The sequence below is a fragment of the Geospiza fortis genome, unplaced genomic scaffold (assembly GCF_000277835.1).
Source record: "Geospiza fortis unplaced genomic scaffold, GeoFor_1.0 scaffold54, whole genome shotgun sequence".
Taxonomy (NCBI): Eukaryota; Metazoa; Chordata; class Aves; order Passeriformes; family Thraupidae; genus Geospiza; species Geospiza fortis.
The window spans coordinates 8415576-8432751 of NW_005054301.1; the positions used below are offsets into that span (position 1 = coordinate 8415576).

At 38.5% G+C, this 17176-nt stretch overlaps 1 protein-coding gene across 1 annotated transcript in view; it reads left to right on the top strand.

Annotated features, from left to right (window-relative positions):
• The window catches only part of BAZ1A (bromodomain adjacent to zinc finger domain 1A), a 71847-nt gene that overhangs the window by 10054 nt on the left and 44617 nt on the right, over positions 1-17176 (top strand). Inside the window, exon 3 of the mRNA XM_031064690.1 lies at positions 6060-6338. Coding sequence (XP_030920550.1) covers positions 6060-6338 — 279 coding nt within the window. The remainder of the gene's footprint in view (positions 1-6059; positions 6339-17176) is intronic.

Below are 17176 nucleotides of genomic sequence, written 5' to 3' on the forward strand. Positions count from 1 at the left end.
GGCTGGGCGGGCGGGCGGCGCTGCCGGAGGTTAAACCCCGCCTGAAGCCCAGTGAACGCACCTGTCACCTTAGGAGCTTTTTTCCTAGTGAGGCTTTTATCGCTTCTTCTGTCGCTCTTATATCCTTTATATATTTTTTTCTTTTTTTTTTTTCCCGCATGTACAAAGCTGAACAGGATAGGTGAAATTCCCGTTAGCGAGTGAAGGTGGATGGCACGGGTAGTCCCGAACTTGCAGCCACTCACTTCACTGGTTGTAAGAACAATGGACAGAAAGTATTAGCAAGATGTTTCTAAAAAGCCGATAAATTACGGGTTTTCACCACCGGTCTGATCCAGCAACATTCCCACCTACAAAAGGCCCCCACATCCAAACTATAATTTTTTTAAGATGTGCAGACTAACGAGGTTAAATCTAAAATCCTTTTTGTTTGCAACATATGAAATAAAAGCACACCTAAATCTTTTTCATGTTTAGACTTGTTTTTGTTGTTCAAATACACTTAAAAAATTCTAAAGAAGCTGGATTAGGTAACTTTGAAGGGTAATGCCTTACTGTTCTCTGAACTATATACTCTCAGGGTGCTGATTATGTTGTTGGGAGTTCTGTAAGGAGTATTTTCCTTATAGGGTGTATAAGAACCTAACAAGGGAGAGGTGACAGCCTCCTGTTTCTGTAGGAATTAAGTCCCCCTCCCCTAGCTTCTGATAATTGCTTTGCTTATTGATATTGATTTGCTTATTCTGATAAGCTGCTTTTCTGGATACAATTATTATCACATCATTAGATGACTCTAATGTATTTGTTGACACAGGGAAATATGTTTCAAGTACATGTAGTTTTACTTAAATTTCAGTATGAAAAGTATCCTTTTAAAATGTCTGTCTGTCCTCAAGATGTTTGGTGACTATTCGAAGTATTGTGACAGGCTTATTTATACTGCAGAGATGTTGTCAATAAGTATGAAAGACCAAATTCCTTACTTAACCAAAGTTCACGAATTAAGGAGTAAATTTAGATGTGTTCACACAGGCGATCCCTCGAAATGTCAGGAGGTGGTTAGCTGAGAGGTCAGGCCTTAGAATGTGGTATTTGGGAAGACTCTACAGAAAACTCCGTTATGCTTGTTTTTTGTGTACGGGTGTGTGTGTGTTTTGTTAATGGGTTTGTTTTTGTTGGTTTTATTTTCTGGCCCTTTTTGTTAGGTTGGGTAAAATTGGTGCATTGGATTGGAAAATGTAGTACTGTCTTTACCTAGCAAAGTGTTCTGGTACAGATGGGTTGTAAGTTTAGGTTACTGTTAGTTGTGGCATAATCTGCTGGAGAACATAAAGCTGGTCATTTTTTAGACAGTTTTAAAGACGCTGATCCTTTTCTCTGCTGATTGATAGTGCCTTCTGAAAACAATATTACCTATTTCTTTGCCTAAGCAAGGGCAAGTAGATTAATAGGGATAGGGAGGGCCCACTTCTTAAAAATTGTATTAGCTGTTTCATGAAAGAAAGCCATTGTCTAAGTCAGACTTCTCTGAATCTTCTATTTGAGGGGAGAATTTAAAAATTACAGAGTCAAATTAGATGAAGTGGGCTGTACAGATATATATGATAATCTGAATTGACCCCCTACATCAACTCTATGAATGCTTTTAACTAGTACAAACAGTTAAGACTCAAGCTGGTTTTGTGTTTGTTTTTTGTTGGGTTGTTTGGTGGGTTTTTTGGCAGAGCACAAACTTACTGGTGAAAAGCTGCTTTCATGCATGTGTCAGCTTTAGTAGAGTTGATTAGAAATCATACATTAGTATTACTCTTTTCTATATAAGAAATGGTTCTACTAATATGAGAAAAATTTAGCAAGACTAGTGTTTTGTAAAGTGACTTTCCTGTAAAGAATGTATTTCCTCTTTAATTCGAAATACAATCACATAATTTTGTAATCCTTTCAGAAGGCAGAGCCACGTCCTGTTATATTTATCCTTAGTAACAGAAACTGGGAAAGCTGATGTTTTCCATGCTTGGTTACATTCCTGGTTAGAGGGACACACCAGCAAGGAGGGTCTGTGGGGTCAAAGTAGGAAAATCAAGTACGTATGTGCATGAGATACATGGAATGCATGAAAAATATATTGAACCAGTGGGATGTTACCACCAGTCTTTGACACCTTGTCTGTGAAAGTTAATAGCTGATATACATGTGCAGAGAAAGCTACTATTAAAGTGTGGGAAGTCTTATACATGAGGATAGTTTGAAAAAGACCATGATGAGTAGTATAGACACAGTGGTAGGAATGTGGGGGGGGGGGGGGGAAGAGCAGTTTCTCCTCATCTTCAAAACTTAGTGAAACTTATTTAGAGGCTGACCTGTAGAGTTCTTGGCTACAGTCACATAGAGATCTTTCAAAAGGCTTTTTAAGTGCCCTTAGTTAAATTCGGTGAATTTTCCTGTTTTCTTGGAGAGAAACTCATCACTTAAAATGTATTCCTTGTTGCATAATTAACCTGCAAATATTAAGGAATAGATGTATTTATGATGGTTTTTTGTTTGTTTTGTGCATTATTTGTAATGCAAATTCTTGACTACTTCTGGAGACCAAGAGTATAAGAAAACTCTGATCCAGAATGGCAGAGTTAGTCTTCTCTGATTACCCTCCTGTGGTACACTAAATTACTTGTTCTAACATATGCTAAGAAAGTGAATGGAAGTAAATATTTGCAATAAATGCTCTTGAAGCCCACTAAAAATACAGTCAGTCTTAAAATCAAGAGAAATATTTGGTTAGTTCAAGAGAAAGGTAGCCGTAATTTTTAGGCTGATTTTTATATCCATTGCAAATGTAGTCAGCACAGAGATTGCAAGTAATTTATTTCTTGCTTGTCTTAATGACCTGCCTCCTATCAAATACCTACTGAGTAGTGGCATTAAACTACTACTCAGTGATTTGCTAATAATTTTACAGTTTGCCTTACCTTGCATAGAAAACTAACTAATTAAATGAAAAGAGGCATCCAGCTGAGAAGTTGGTGTTAATTAGAATTACAAAGACAAATTAGTTTTTAGTCCATGCTGCTCGAGTAGTTGAGCTAATGTGGACATCATCAGGGTGCTGCAGTTGCATTTGCAACTGGACTTCTCAAATGCAGATGCACCCATGCCAAGTGACCTCTGTGGATGTGTTTTGTATGAACTTCTCCCTCCATGTTGCCAAGAGTCACAGAGATCTTGAACCAGCAAGGAAGCCCCAGAAACCATAATACCCTAGATAAAGACACAGGTAATGCTCAAGATGTGATGTAGCAGCAGATGCGCTTGCTGTTGTGAAGTGAAGTTGGATGTAGAATATGATCAAGGGCATTATTACCTTTCAAGTAAAGGGAAAGGGTATCACTACTGCTGCTGCTGCCATTCCTTGGTTTGGAGCTGTTGTGTCTTCTTGTCAAGTGTTTTGTGATAACTGATGTGCCCTGGAGAGAGACAGGGACAGAAGGAGTATATTTAGTGGTATACTGTGGGATTTTGTTTTCTCTCAAACCAAGTTAAAGTGAGATCCTTAAAACATTGCAGTGGAACTCTGCTAGCAGACTAAGCCACAGATGGTTTTGATGCACTGTAGGTAAAGATAGCTAAATAATGCTTTCAAAATGGAATGTAGCTGTTTTTCACACTATTTTTTTCTTCCCTGTAAACTCACAGGGGAAAAATCCACACAAAACAAAAGAGGAAATGCGGGAGAATGAAACTAGATACACAAAATATGCTCATATGTAAATGGAACATATTTCCTTCAAATATGTTTCAGTTAAAGTAATCTTAGCATTTTGTACTTGTAATAGTGATGGATTAGGAATTTTTAGAAAGAGGGTTGTTGACTGGGATTTTTAAATTTTTTTTTCGTTGTTTTTTAATTTTTTTTCTCCTTTAAGTTCAATGCTGCTGCTTTAAATAGCATGACTGCCCGGTGTCCCCTCACAAAGAATAACAGCAGCTCTTAAAGGGACACTGTCTCTGTCTCTCCCTTGCTCTCTGATGCCTCCTTGACTTTTTTTTTAACTTTACTTTCATAATTTAAAAAAAATTATATTCTAGTACATTTTTAGTAACTCTTTAGAGTGTTCTTCTGTTTCCTGGCTAAAGACAGTTATCAAGAACCTCTTGGGTAAGTGAGACACAAAAATAGATGTAGAAACACAGCTGAATGAAGATTGAAGTAAGTGCCGCTTTATCCATTGAATACCCATCCATAAAAATTACTTTATTCTAATACAGAAATATTGAAATGTAGGGCAAGACAAGACCTGAAGAGATCACATTTTATCTATTCTATCACCTCACAAAAAAACCCAATCCAAACTCACGAAACAGATTTTTGTCTAACCTGTTCTTTAATATGTTTAAATAAGTATAATACACAATAAAGATGCACAAAGAATGACTGACAGCCATCTGTTCTTCATATCTTGAAGAATAGTTTATCTAATTCTCTCTCCTTTGTTCTTGTCCTTTTTGTCTTTAGAGTAAGCAGGCCCACATTATCCATACACTGTCAAATATATTAACTAGGTAGCAGGATAGCAGATGATATAAAAATCTGAAATTCTGTAGCTATTAAATATTATTCATATAATTCATCTATCCCTTCCTCTTCTGTCCTTTTCTCCTTCTTGCAGCTGATGGTTATTCCTAAAGCATGTCTCACTCAGAGGAATCCTGTGCTCATACAGAAAGGATTATCTGAGCCAAGACCCTTCATTGTCCTCAATCTGAAATTTCCATTTTCATTTACAAAATGTTATGGTTCATCTGTCCATCTGCAGTGAACACTGTCATCTGCATCAGTGTCACCGATGAACATTTGCCAGCTTGGGTTTGCAGGGAGACTGCAAGAAAAAACTCACTGTGAACTGTGCAAGTCTCTTAACCTCATTACTAGAAATTATTTGAACAGGTCTATCCTTTTAAAAATGGGAACACTCTGGTTTAGTTTTGGGTTTTTTGTGAAAGGGATGAAATGAAACTTCAGTATAGGTATCTCGTGTAGCATGCAGTTGACTGAAAGTACTGTGTGCTTTGAAATAGCTATGTTGGACTGATAAAGACAAAACAAACCATGGTTTGTCATGTGTATTCAGTAGTCCATTAATATTTGTAAAGGCAAGTAAATGCATTGTCCGAACTGGGGCATATTGAAAGATTGCTTTGCTGTCTGATCACCGATCCATAGTATATGATATGTTTTAACATGGCTTTGTGAATAGATGCATCATCTACTTCATTTAGAAAATGTTTTAATAAGCTGCTGTTCTTCTGACACCTGTCAAAAATGGACAGATTTTGACTAATGAAAGCTCTTCATTCTTGATTCCAATATAATAGCTAGTAAGCAAGCAGTAACAACAATGCAATTTTAGCCTTAATTGGAAATGTGTGGAAGGAGGAGAATCAATATTTACTAACGGAACAAGGGAGGAAAAGAATCTGTAGGAAAAAATATTTCAGTGCTTTTTTGTAAGAGCTATGCAAACAGTGAAGGAATAAAAACTATTTAGAGAACTACTTGACATTAATTTTTTACCTCTCCCATCTTTTAGTTTGTGAGTTAAGGCACTCAAAATCTGAAACTTATTCAAGTTGCAACATGTTTCTGTGATCTTAAAGTTATTTCGTGTTTGTACAGTTTTAGACGCTCATCTTACAAATATTTGTGGAAATGGGGGAGATGTGAGTACGATATGACACCTATTAAACTCAGTGTGATTATTATTATGCAAAAGGCTTCTTACACATGAATATTTGTTTGCAGCATTTCTAGGTCTTGATTCTCTTACTGTAGTCTGTAATGAGAGGAGACTTTGGTTGTACAATAGCAATTTACCATGGCTGAAAAATGTCAAATACCCCTTGTTATCTACAAACTGTAGGGGAGTAGAGCTGCTTTTGCATTTCATGCTTGTAAAAGATATTTGCAATTTGCTGCTGTATTAACTGTGAGCAAGTTTAAAATGTTAGTCAGAACTCAGTTGTTTTCTTTCTTTCTTCCCCCTCCGACCTTTCTTCCTTTCCAGTGATTTTTTTGAACGCACCATTCTGTGCAACAGCCTTGTGTGGAGCTGTGCTGTCACAGGTAAACCAGGACTCACATATCAGGAAGCTCTGGAATCAGAGAAGAAAGCCCGACATAATCTTCAAAGTTTTCCAGAAGCACTCATCATTCCAGTTCTCTACTTGGCCACCCTTACCCATCGCACCCGCCTGCATGAGATCTGCGATGAAATCTTTGCTTATGTCAAGGATCGGTATTTTGTTGATGAAATAGTGGAAGTACTTAGAAATAATGGTGCAAGGTAAGTATATTTAAAAATACTAATTTTTGTTTGTGTGTGCATTTTTGAACCCAGTCTCCAGGGTAATAAACTCCATCAAACAAATACATCCAAGTGAGGTGTGATGCTTCAGCTGGCGATACTATTACTGTGCTTCTCTACTTTAATTAAGAGCAGGATTGTGTTGCTTGCTTGATACCTTCCCTTAGCTTTGAAGCAGCTGTGGAGATATGACAGTGCTCTCAGGTGTTGACACTGCAAGTGTTTTGGTCTGTGTGGTGGATTTGCAAAGGAATGTTGGTTTTTGTGAAAGGTGGATTGTTTGTAGAATAAGATTTAATGAGAAAGTAGGGGAAGATACGAATTTAAAAAACACACAACAGTTTTGATGAGTCATTCAGAATTAATGGCCAAACTACTGAAAGCTTAAAATAATTGATAAATGTTGGATTTTTACTTCTTAGGTAGTGCAAAAATTGTGATTACATTATCAGTGAAGTTGGGAAAGAATTGTATAATGTTTATAATAGTTGATTATCTGGAATTTAGGTTGACAGTGGTTTCTTCCCGCTCAGAGTTAGTGTTATACTTACTGTTATACTGGTATATTTACTGCAGATGTTTTTATTGTCATCTTAGACTGATTAAAACCTTGGAAGAATTTTAAACTTCAGATGCATTCTCTCATATCATTGGTACATATGCTCTATAGTATAAATAAGCTTGAGTCTTTCTTTAAAGCAGCTTCTAGGGGAGGTCTAGAAAATGTTCATATTTTGCCTAAATGAGTTTACAGTTTTACCTAATGGAAGCTTAAGATGTGTAAAAACATGCTTAGCTTGGATGTACCTGCAGAATGGGTGCTAAAGCCTTTGTGGGTTCAGCTGTTGCTGCTGGGGTTTTTGTTGTTTGTAGGATTATTTTATTTTGCTTTTTTTCAGGAGGTAGGTGACAGCTTACACTTCAGAGTAGAAGGCACTCCTCTGGGTAGCCTGATACTTAGTGCATAGACTGGTGTTTGTTGGGTGATAGGAGTGGGCTGGTTCAAAATGATCATTGGAGAGCAGTTATTCTGTGTCAGTTTTTGTAGTGATTGATCCAGATATTATTTATGGCAAATTTTGTACTACACCAGGAAGAAAAATCTCGATGCACTGCAGGAGATAAGTTTTAAGGGAATTGGTATGGTTATGTACATAAGGTCAGTGCTTAATAGAAAAGCTTTCCTTCTCTTCACTGCTCTATTCTTTTCAACCAGTAAAGTGTCAGTCTGCAAAGCCAGGATAAGAACAACTTCAGTACGGCTACTGCCTTCTGTATGGAAAACCTGTTCCAAAGTTTCTTTCTGTCTTTCACATCCTTATACTTGTCAAACGACTAGACTCAGGTCACCGCTGGCATTGCAGTATTTTGCTTAGAGAATCAGGTGTTTGTTTGTTTCATTTGTTTATTTAGAAACCCAAATATTATGAACTGTCAGTATTGTTCAGGTGTTCTTTTTCTTTTGCTCAATGAAATGCCTTAATGTCTTCAGATGTAGAAAGCAGTTTGCAAAATAACAGCAAAAAAAAATATTGTTCTTCTAAAAGTTTTTTCCCCTCAAGAATAACTCTTTCTATTCCTTTACTAAAATATTTGCATGCGTGTATTGTAGCTTTCCAAAGATGTTTCCAAAGGTAAAGCTGTGATATCACCTTAAGAGAGTGCTGTGGGTTTTTTACCAGCTTTTAATTCAGCCTTCTTGGTTACTTGAACTTGTGTTGAGATAAACACAAAATTGTTAGATGTGTATGTTCTGCTTTCACTGATCAGTACGTGTATAGGATATAAGTTAAATTTCTTGAGCCTCTGAGATGGATACCATTCAAAAGATTTAAAGTTTCAAATAAAATTTATTTCCATCAGAAATTAGCCTGCTAGAGATTGTATGTTTTAAACTACATAAGTATAAATTGGTGTAAAATGAAGAATAAAAAACTTTCCTTAGCTGATTGTATGCTACTGCTATTGTAGACAAAGGTATAGCAGGGAACTAGTTCCGACCTTTAAGACTAAATCCAGGAAACACTGCAAATAGCATGGTAATGCCGAGGGACTTTCATGCTCAGAGGTACATAATTAAAGAATACAAAGTGGGAGGAGGTGAGGTGTAGTTATTTGTGTGCCAATTAACAGTTGACTTTGCCCTGCATTTTGAAGTACTGCATTGGGGATTAAGTGTACCAACTCACTTGTACATAATACGGCTTTCAGCAGAGCTGTTTGCATGTATTTGTCATTTGCAACTATGTTTTTGGGATCTTTTCTAGAAAAAATCATCACAGTCCATCTATATTGTAATAGCATCTTATGAGAGCAACAGAATTAGGCAGATCATGCAAACTCAGTTGTTTTGTGGTGTTGTAAATTCTTCCACTGCTTTTACAGTTTTTTGCACGTGTAATGTCGGCAGGATTTTTTGGTTTTCTGAGCTCTGTGCATCATTTAATTCCAAGCCTGCTACATAATGGATGTGTAACCAAGGCTTGCTCAAACAATTTAAATATTGATATTTTATTTTATAAGTCCTGAATTTGCATGTGTAATATTCTTGTAAGATAGGTTGCAGCTTTCTAGATTTTGAACAAAATAAGCATTAGGGAGCCCAAACACTAGAAGGCTTAGCATTTTGGCTTAATATAAATGTTTTTATCCTTGAACATATGAAGTTGTCTATAATACTGCACGAGATGACAGCTGATTTGCAAAGAGAGGACAAGTACTTTGTTCAGAGTCTAGGAAGATGGTGGGTTTTTTGATTGTATGAAACCTGTGTGGTCTGGTTTTTGTAGTGTCTAATACTCCATTACTTTTTCTGGTCTTATGTCTCTTCTGATTTCTAGCCTTTTGCTATGTTGCTCAGTTTTGAATTTGGCTAATTCTTCCTTGTTACTGAGGTCTGGTAAGAGGGAACTCAGAAGAGTTTGTGATATACTGTCCTCCTCTTGTTTTGGTATGTCTGGTGTCTCCAACAACTGTTGTCAACCAGAAACAAATTGCAGAGATAGCTCCCCCCCGTCCTATCATATGCCTTGTTCAGGTGGTCTCTAAAAATTATGGGTGCATATTGGTAACCTGTTAGAAGCAACGAGGAGATAATTCTGCTTGCTCTTTAACCCTTTCAAGTGATGTATTGATTAAAAATGGCCATCTTTCTTGGTTTGTATCTGACTTTTCTGGCCAAACTGGGGCTGTCTTTTCTCCAAAGTGGCAGCTGTGCTATGCTTTAAAACACAAGGTGCTCAGACTTCCAGTTAAAGACACGTAGGAATTGTGTAACAACATTTTTCTAATACTGCCTTCACAAAAGACAAAATTACTATTTGAAATATTGGACAGAAACATTATAGAATAAAAAGAGAAAACTTAATCTAAAATTGAGTTGCTAAAGAATTGATACCAGTTGACATTGTAAATATTGTTCATTAGAATGTCACATTGCAGTTTATGGAAAGTAGTTTATTGAACAAGGCATGGAAATTATTTGAGATTTTGTTGGGGGGGAGGATTAGAGCAATATTTCATGTTAGCCATGGTCAATGAAGATGTAAAATAAGCAGCTAATGTTTTAGCTCACATTTTATTGAAGGAGAGGAAATATGTTGATCACATTACTGGAATTGCTTCCTATATTTGACATTCAGAACTGGAAGTTCAAGACCCATCGTGTACCTGTTGGTCTTTTGATTTTCTACAAGGAATAGTGTCTCTTGCTGTAACCTGTCCATTTGTTGCTGTCTTAGTACTGTGTTTTATTATTGATACTTGAATCTTGTGAAATTGATTTTCAACATTTTGATGTCTGAAGACAGTTATCTGAAAGCTGAAACTATGTGGTATGGAAGGCCTACCTGAAAATAGTAACCTCAGCTAATGCCTCAGACATACTAAAAAAAAACCCCTTCAACAGCTTAACTTGCTCAGCAGTAAGATCTGTTCTTTTTTGCCTGAAGTCAGCAGCATGCTTTTTGGATTTTACAACTATTTTAATTTGTTGGAGGAAAAACTACATTTACAGCCCATGTAAACAACCTATTGTGATTTATCATCAGTATTCTGAGTCTGGGTGCTATCACAAGAAGTAATTTCCTTCTTTATCAGGATATATAAGTGAGCAGTTTGATAATTAGTTAATTAAACTATAAGCTTTTGGTCTGACTTGAGCAGTGAGGAGATGTGACAACTCTACCTCCACTCTTAAAAATAGCTTATGTGGTGATGTCTTCCCTTCCCCATGTGGAGGTTGGAGCACAACCAATTCTTGTCCATCAGTTAGTATGGCACTTAAGTAAAAAGTCAGTCACAGACTGAAATAGATGGCTTAAAGGTCAGCGTGTAAGAAGGGAGAAAATCATACAGAAAGGAACATCTTTTTTTCATTGAATTTGACCACTAGATGACACCACTGCAAAAGAATACTTGCCTAATGTCTGTGAGCAAGCAACACCAGAATGCTTTTAAAAATGAGCCTACTTACAGAAGTAGATGATGTTCTGTTAGGAAGATTGCTGCATCTGATCATACATTTGAATAGGTTAAGATCCTTTCTCTGCTTTGAATGATCTGATGTTGACAATTGTCAGGCTGCAGGAAACAGATAATCAGAGATCAAACTTCTTTTAACTCATCAATTGTTTTCACTGGTGTCCCAGTGCTTTAGGAGTGTTCATTTTGGGAGTGGATTAACCATTGCATTAGGCCAATTAAAAGATTTGCATACTGTTTTCATCTCTGTAAGTCTTAACTGGGGCACAGGAAGCATGTTACTGGTCAAGACTGTAGCTGATAAGGAGTTAGGGTAGTGGAAGATAGTCCTTGCAAGAGATAAAGTTATAGCTAATTTTCCAACTTTTCTATTCAAACTGACAAGTTGCTTATATCTGTCTGTCTATATCTATATATCTCTAACTGTCTTCTGAGTGCTAGGATGAGTTATTATATAATAAGACCACTAGGTAGTGAGGGACAAAGTGTCTTGCATGTTTAGACTAATGAGTTACAGAGAATTGAAATTACTTAAATTATAATTACTAATTGTGGGGCTTTTTAGTGGTAATGCTTAAACATAAGTTCCTGTATACAAAGGGGGTTTACTACTTTATTTTGAAAGGTGAATTTGAATTCCAGAAAGTATCAAAACTAGCATGGTGTCTGTGAAACAGCATCTCTGATAGTACTGGAGAGCAACTTATCTATTCATAAAGGAAATACAGTATGGATTTTTTCAGCATAGCTGAAAAGGATCAATTAACTTCTGGGCTGGAAAAATCACATTTAAGGAATTTACTTTCCACTGCTGTTAAATCCTTTGGGATGCAAATGTAAATTTGTTGACTAATAAATATATTTGTATTTGAGTAGTGGAAGCTATGAGATGACGATATATGGGAAAGAACCTGCAACTCCTTTCTTATGGGCTGTTAAAACAAGTGTTACAGCAATTGGCACTGCCAGTCTCTTAGCTCTCATTCTCACACTCTATTTTATAACTATAAATTCAAAGGTAAAGGTTTTGGTTTGTTTTATTGCTTACTTGTTTTTAATGTTACGAAACAAATGCTGGGCAGTCGAAATGATACATATACCAGTGTAGTACTGTCCTAATTCTGCAGGAGACAGCTGATACAGCTAGTCTGTACTTGCTCTTTTCCTAAGCAAAACCATGTTTCTTACTAGTTTCTTTGAAACATACAATCTTAATTATCACTTGAATAAAGATGCTAAAACCTGAAAGCAGCGGCTCTTTCTGTACTTTAGGAAGCCATTATGTGCATAAAACCTGTCTCCTTGTTGTGTGCTTTTGTTTGTGTGTGCATTAAACAGTATCAGCTTAGTAAAAGATGTCACTTATTCCTTCAGATCTTGTCTCTCTTTTACCTCTTTAATTACTCTCAAGCGTATGAGAACTGTTAGGACGAGGATATGAGTGACTGCACTTACTTGACATTTGCTTCTTAAAAACTTCCTAAAAGCTGACAAAACAGAATGGTGCTATAGCTTTTTTTGGTGCTTTTTAGCACTTGCTACTACAGCTTCTTGTATTACTCTTATGGTGGTTTCTGTATTCAACTAACTTTATATATTGTTAGAAAAAGTGTGCTTTTTTAATTTTGGCATTTGAAAAACATTACTTTCATTTGTGTGTCTTAAAAAGTGAATTTGCTTCTGAGTCACTGATCATCGTGAGTTTTATTTTAAAAGCTGGCTTCAAAGTGTTGCAGTGTTCCCTCACTGTCTCATTTGAAACAGCCATGTGCCATCCAAGGGATAGTTTTTGTCTGCTTATCATAAAGCATAAAGAGACACATTTACAACTCATCTGAGCCTTCAGGGTATCTTGTTTTTTTTGACTTGAAATGGGGACATAGCTGAATACCAGACTATTATTTCTGTCAGAGTAATTAGTGCCAGACAGATCAGAAGCTAGTGTGCAGAATGCTCAATTGAGGAGCTGTGAGAAGTGGTCCCTCCTCTCAGAGCCTCTCTAATGCCAGCCTTGGTTGGATGTAAAGGCCTGCTGAGCATTTGGGAAGAACTTTACTGGGAAGCGAAAGTGCCAATAGTTGCAGGGTCGAGGTTTTTCAGTTGGGCCTGTTACATAGTAGAGTGCAGATTCTCTTCTCTTGTTTAAACTCTGTTCTTCTACTTCTCCAGCAGCAGTAGATGGAGATACCTGGCCTGTTGCAGCTCCTAATAGCTTGTATGTGTATGTGTCTTTGAGTTGCTGAGATGAAGGAAAGAATTTGTTCTGGTTTGTTTTCCTCTTTGGTTTGTTTTCTCCTCTCTAAAGAGGAAGGGAAAAGGCTGAGGAGTATCAGGGAGTGTGAGAGAAAACAGACTGGTGGAGTCACATCCTCCAGTCCCTGAGAGAAATGCAGTGGATGGAAGCTTGGCAAGAGTCAGAGAAACCCTGACCCTCTCACCATCAGGGAGAATGCGGGGACCTAAAAGGTATGGGTGAATGGAAGCAGGTCCCTGCCCAGGGAGAGAGGACAATGCCCCCTGGCCTTTCCTTTCCAAGTGGCCTTGCAGAAAATGTATGAAGGTCTGCAGTATCAGGGTCAGGCAGATAATAGTGGGGATGAAGTTCTCTCTTGGAGCTTGGCCAGAACAAGTCAGTCAGCCAGATGGATCACACCTTTGGGTGTTGAGAAAGAAAGAAAGGTGACTGTAGGTGTTTCCTTTTGCAGGGAATCTGAGGGCTCCATATGCCAGCTGGATCCATTCCACAGGCAAGTCTGCTGCCTCCTTGGGACTTGGGTAAGGGATGTTACCAGGAGACTCCCAGGATTAATTGAGCCCTCCGATTATTACCCACTTCTAGTTGTTGTGCAGGTTGGCGGTGACAAGGTTGATGAGAGAAGTCTTATGGCACTCAAAAAGAACTTCAGGGCACTAGGGCAACAGATTGGAAGAACAAGAGCACAGGTGGTGTTTTCCTCAAGCCCTTTGGTAGCAGGGAGGAAAATGCTGAAAGGAACAGGAGAACTCACCTGATCAGCATGTGGCTTAAAGGCTGTCAGTGGTGTTTTGGCTTTTGCGGTCATGGGACAGTTTCTGTGGTGCCAGGTCTGCTGGAGACAAATGGGATTTGCCTGTCTAAAAGTCCATGAGTTGGCAGGCATGATTGAGAAGGCTTAAAATTAGGTTTGAAGGAGGAAAGGGATAAGACCAGGCTTGCCAGTGTTGGGGGTGAAATCAGTAGCCTAGCTGAAGTGCATCTATATTATACTGACTCTGAAATGTGTGAGCCGTGTTGGAACGTGCAGTGTTAGGGAGATGAGCCAGGGTCTCCTAAGGTATTAAAAACCAAAAGGGAAACCACCAGAGAATTATCTCTAAGGAATTCAGGGGTGTGCTCCTCTAGGAAGGTGACACAGCTGACAGCCCAGCTGAGGGTGCCTTTGCATCAAAGCACACAGCATCAGCAACAAACAGTAGTTGGAAAGCACTTTGCTGCTAGAAAGCTATGACCTTGCTGCCATTACTGAAACATGGTGGGACAAATCCCATGACTGGGCTGTGACCATTGATGGCTACAGGCTGCTCAGAAGAGATGGGAGGAAGAGAGGAGGAGGGGTTGCCCCCTATATCAGGAGGTGGATTGAGTGTAAAGAGTTGTCTCTGAAGAGCAACCATGAGCAGGTTGAAAGCCTGTGGGTAAAAATCAGACACCAAGGCAATAAAAGGAAGCAAGTGGTTGGTGACTGCTACAAGGCACCCTGATCAAGAGGAGCCTATTGACAAAGCCTTATTGCTTTGTCAGGAACTGTTGCTGACTACAGGAACCATTGCACTTACAGGCTCCTTTCCATCTTGGGGCCTTCAACCACCCTGACATCTGCTGGGAAACAGCACAGTGGCCTGGCTGAGTAGGGACCTGATGTTCAAACTAAAGAGAAAGAAGCAAATACAGAGACAGATGAAGATAGGACTGACAGGTGACCTGGGAAGAGCAAGGCAAAGCTGGAATTGAACCTTGCAGGGGATGCAAAGAATAACAGGAAGAGCTTTAACACGTGCGTTAACCAGAAAAGGAAGGTCAAGAGGGTGTAACCCCCTGATAAACAGTGCTGGAAAACTGGTGACAATGGATGAGTAGAAGGCTGAGGTAATCAAAAACTTACTTGCCTTTGTCTTCAATGGCAGCCCCTCTTCTCCCACCTTTTGAGTAGATGGACAGCTCTCCAGCCTCCTCTGCATTTTTCTGTGGTCAGTGTTTGCATCTTGCATATGCCCTAGTTCTCATCCATCCTTCAGTGAGCTGCTTAAAGTAGGTGATAATGACACAAGCTTGCCCAGCGTTTCACATTGGTTTAGGGATTTTTGTTGTTTTTTTTTTTTTTAATTTATATTATTTTGTTTAGTTTTTTATTAGGTAGTTGAATCCAGTTTCATGACAATTAATAAATGAAAGTAATTGCCAGAGCTGCAAAAAGCGAGCACCATGTATGTGGCTGGAAAGAGGAGTGACAAAGGAAGATCTCCCCGTTTGACAGGAGCCATTAAGTCATCTCTGCATCTTGTGGAGCAGCAGCCTAGGCTGCAAGTGTAGTTTGCTTTTGTATACCTTCAACCTACTACAATTTCCTTAGAGTTCTGGGAGGTGACAAGGTTTGGTCAGACTTTAGTTTTCTGTTAGTTGTAGGCTCTTCTAAGCACAGCACAGAATAGATTATGCAGAAGAAGACTGAATTTGGTTTCCTAGGAACTGTCCTGTGCTCCAGTCTGTAGTCCCTAGCCCTTGGGTTGCTGTAGTTCTGTTCCTTTGCTTGTGCAGCTGACCAGCCCTACACAACATTGATGGAAATCAATGGAAGTTCTCAGACTTCATTTGAGAGACAAGATACATTTTAAAAATAAATTATGTTTGTGATACCAAACTCTGACTTTGTGTTGAAAAACTTTGGACTCCTGTGTTGTTATTTGTTGTTTTGGTTTTTTTAAAAGAATAAAGATAAAACCCATAAGGCTAAGCATTTATTGGAGCCCTTACCATAGCAGACCTTAAAGATCTTAGTTTCTGAGCCTAACAAAAAATAGATCTGTAAGCATGAGGCCATCTTTTCAATGAGCCAGAAGACCCCACTGTTGATAACAGCCTGTAGTGCAGAAACAGGTAAGCAAAATTGTTTTAAGTAAGGTCTGAGCTACAGTTCCTGGGACTGTTGTGTTCAAGTTCCTAAGGGTTCTATTCTCAATTTATTTTGAAAGCCTTTGGGATTCACTCAGTGTGACTGTAATCTTTATTGTAATTTGAAGAAAGTGCTTCCTGACTGATCTGACTGGGGATATTTAGGGTACGTATTTATGTACATTGACGCTGCTGTCTTTTTAGATTGAGTTGCCCCCAAATCTTATTTTATGGGAATAGTGAGCATGGTTTGACATAAGCTGTGTAAAGATCTTGAAGTATCTTTTTTAGGAAGTAATTCAAGTAGTATGCTTCATTTAAATGTCTTGCTTCAGCTTTCAGTTGTATTGTTTTGTGTGCCTTATAATATAAAATAAGGGTTGTAGTGAGTGAACTCAGGGAATTACTAGGTTATAGAGAAGAGCAGACCACTTGCACTAGAAACAGTGTTTTTGCGACTTGGTCCAGGGAGTTGGTGCTATTAGCCATGACTTGACTACAGGCTAAGAAAATCATTCATAGATTATTTCTTTAATGCCAGAAGGAATGGTTGCATCTCTGTCTTTAATCTCCTGTCCATCAGTAAGCATAAAATTGCACAGGATTGTGCTTTTATTGCACCAGGTAATGTGTGTTTCACTTGATTCCTTCCTCAGAGGTTTCTGGTAATGATTTGAATGGCACAGAAGATGGAGTATCACTTCCTTTCTGAGATAGCTTAATCTGTTAGTCATTCTTCCTGCTGAAAAATAAAGGGGAAAGGGGCGGGAGTGAAATGCAGCTGTATTGGGGATTTTGCTACTTATTGAATCAAGCGTATAGAATATGTTATTTCCATTCTTAGAAAAAGAGATGTGATGCCCTATAAATTACGGGCTGCTTGATGGATGAGCAGGTAAAGTCAGTGCTGGAAAGCCCCTCGGTGACTGGAAATGAAGTGTTTTTGTGCGGGACGACGGCCCGGGCCGGGCGTGCGCCGAGGCCTCTTTGTCAGCGGGCGCCGCGGTGGCCGTGCGCCGGAACTGCACGAGCGAGTCGGGAGCCTCCGCTGGTTTCCGTGAGAAGCTAAAAGTGGGTCTTCATTTGAGCTGGACTCACTAGGAAGTGTATTTCATAATCTGAAACAAAACTAATTCTACTAAGAAGGCTTTTTTTAGGAGATGATCTTTGTTGGATTTTAAAAAAC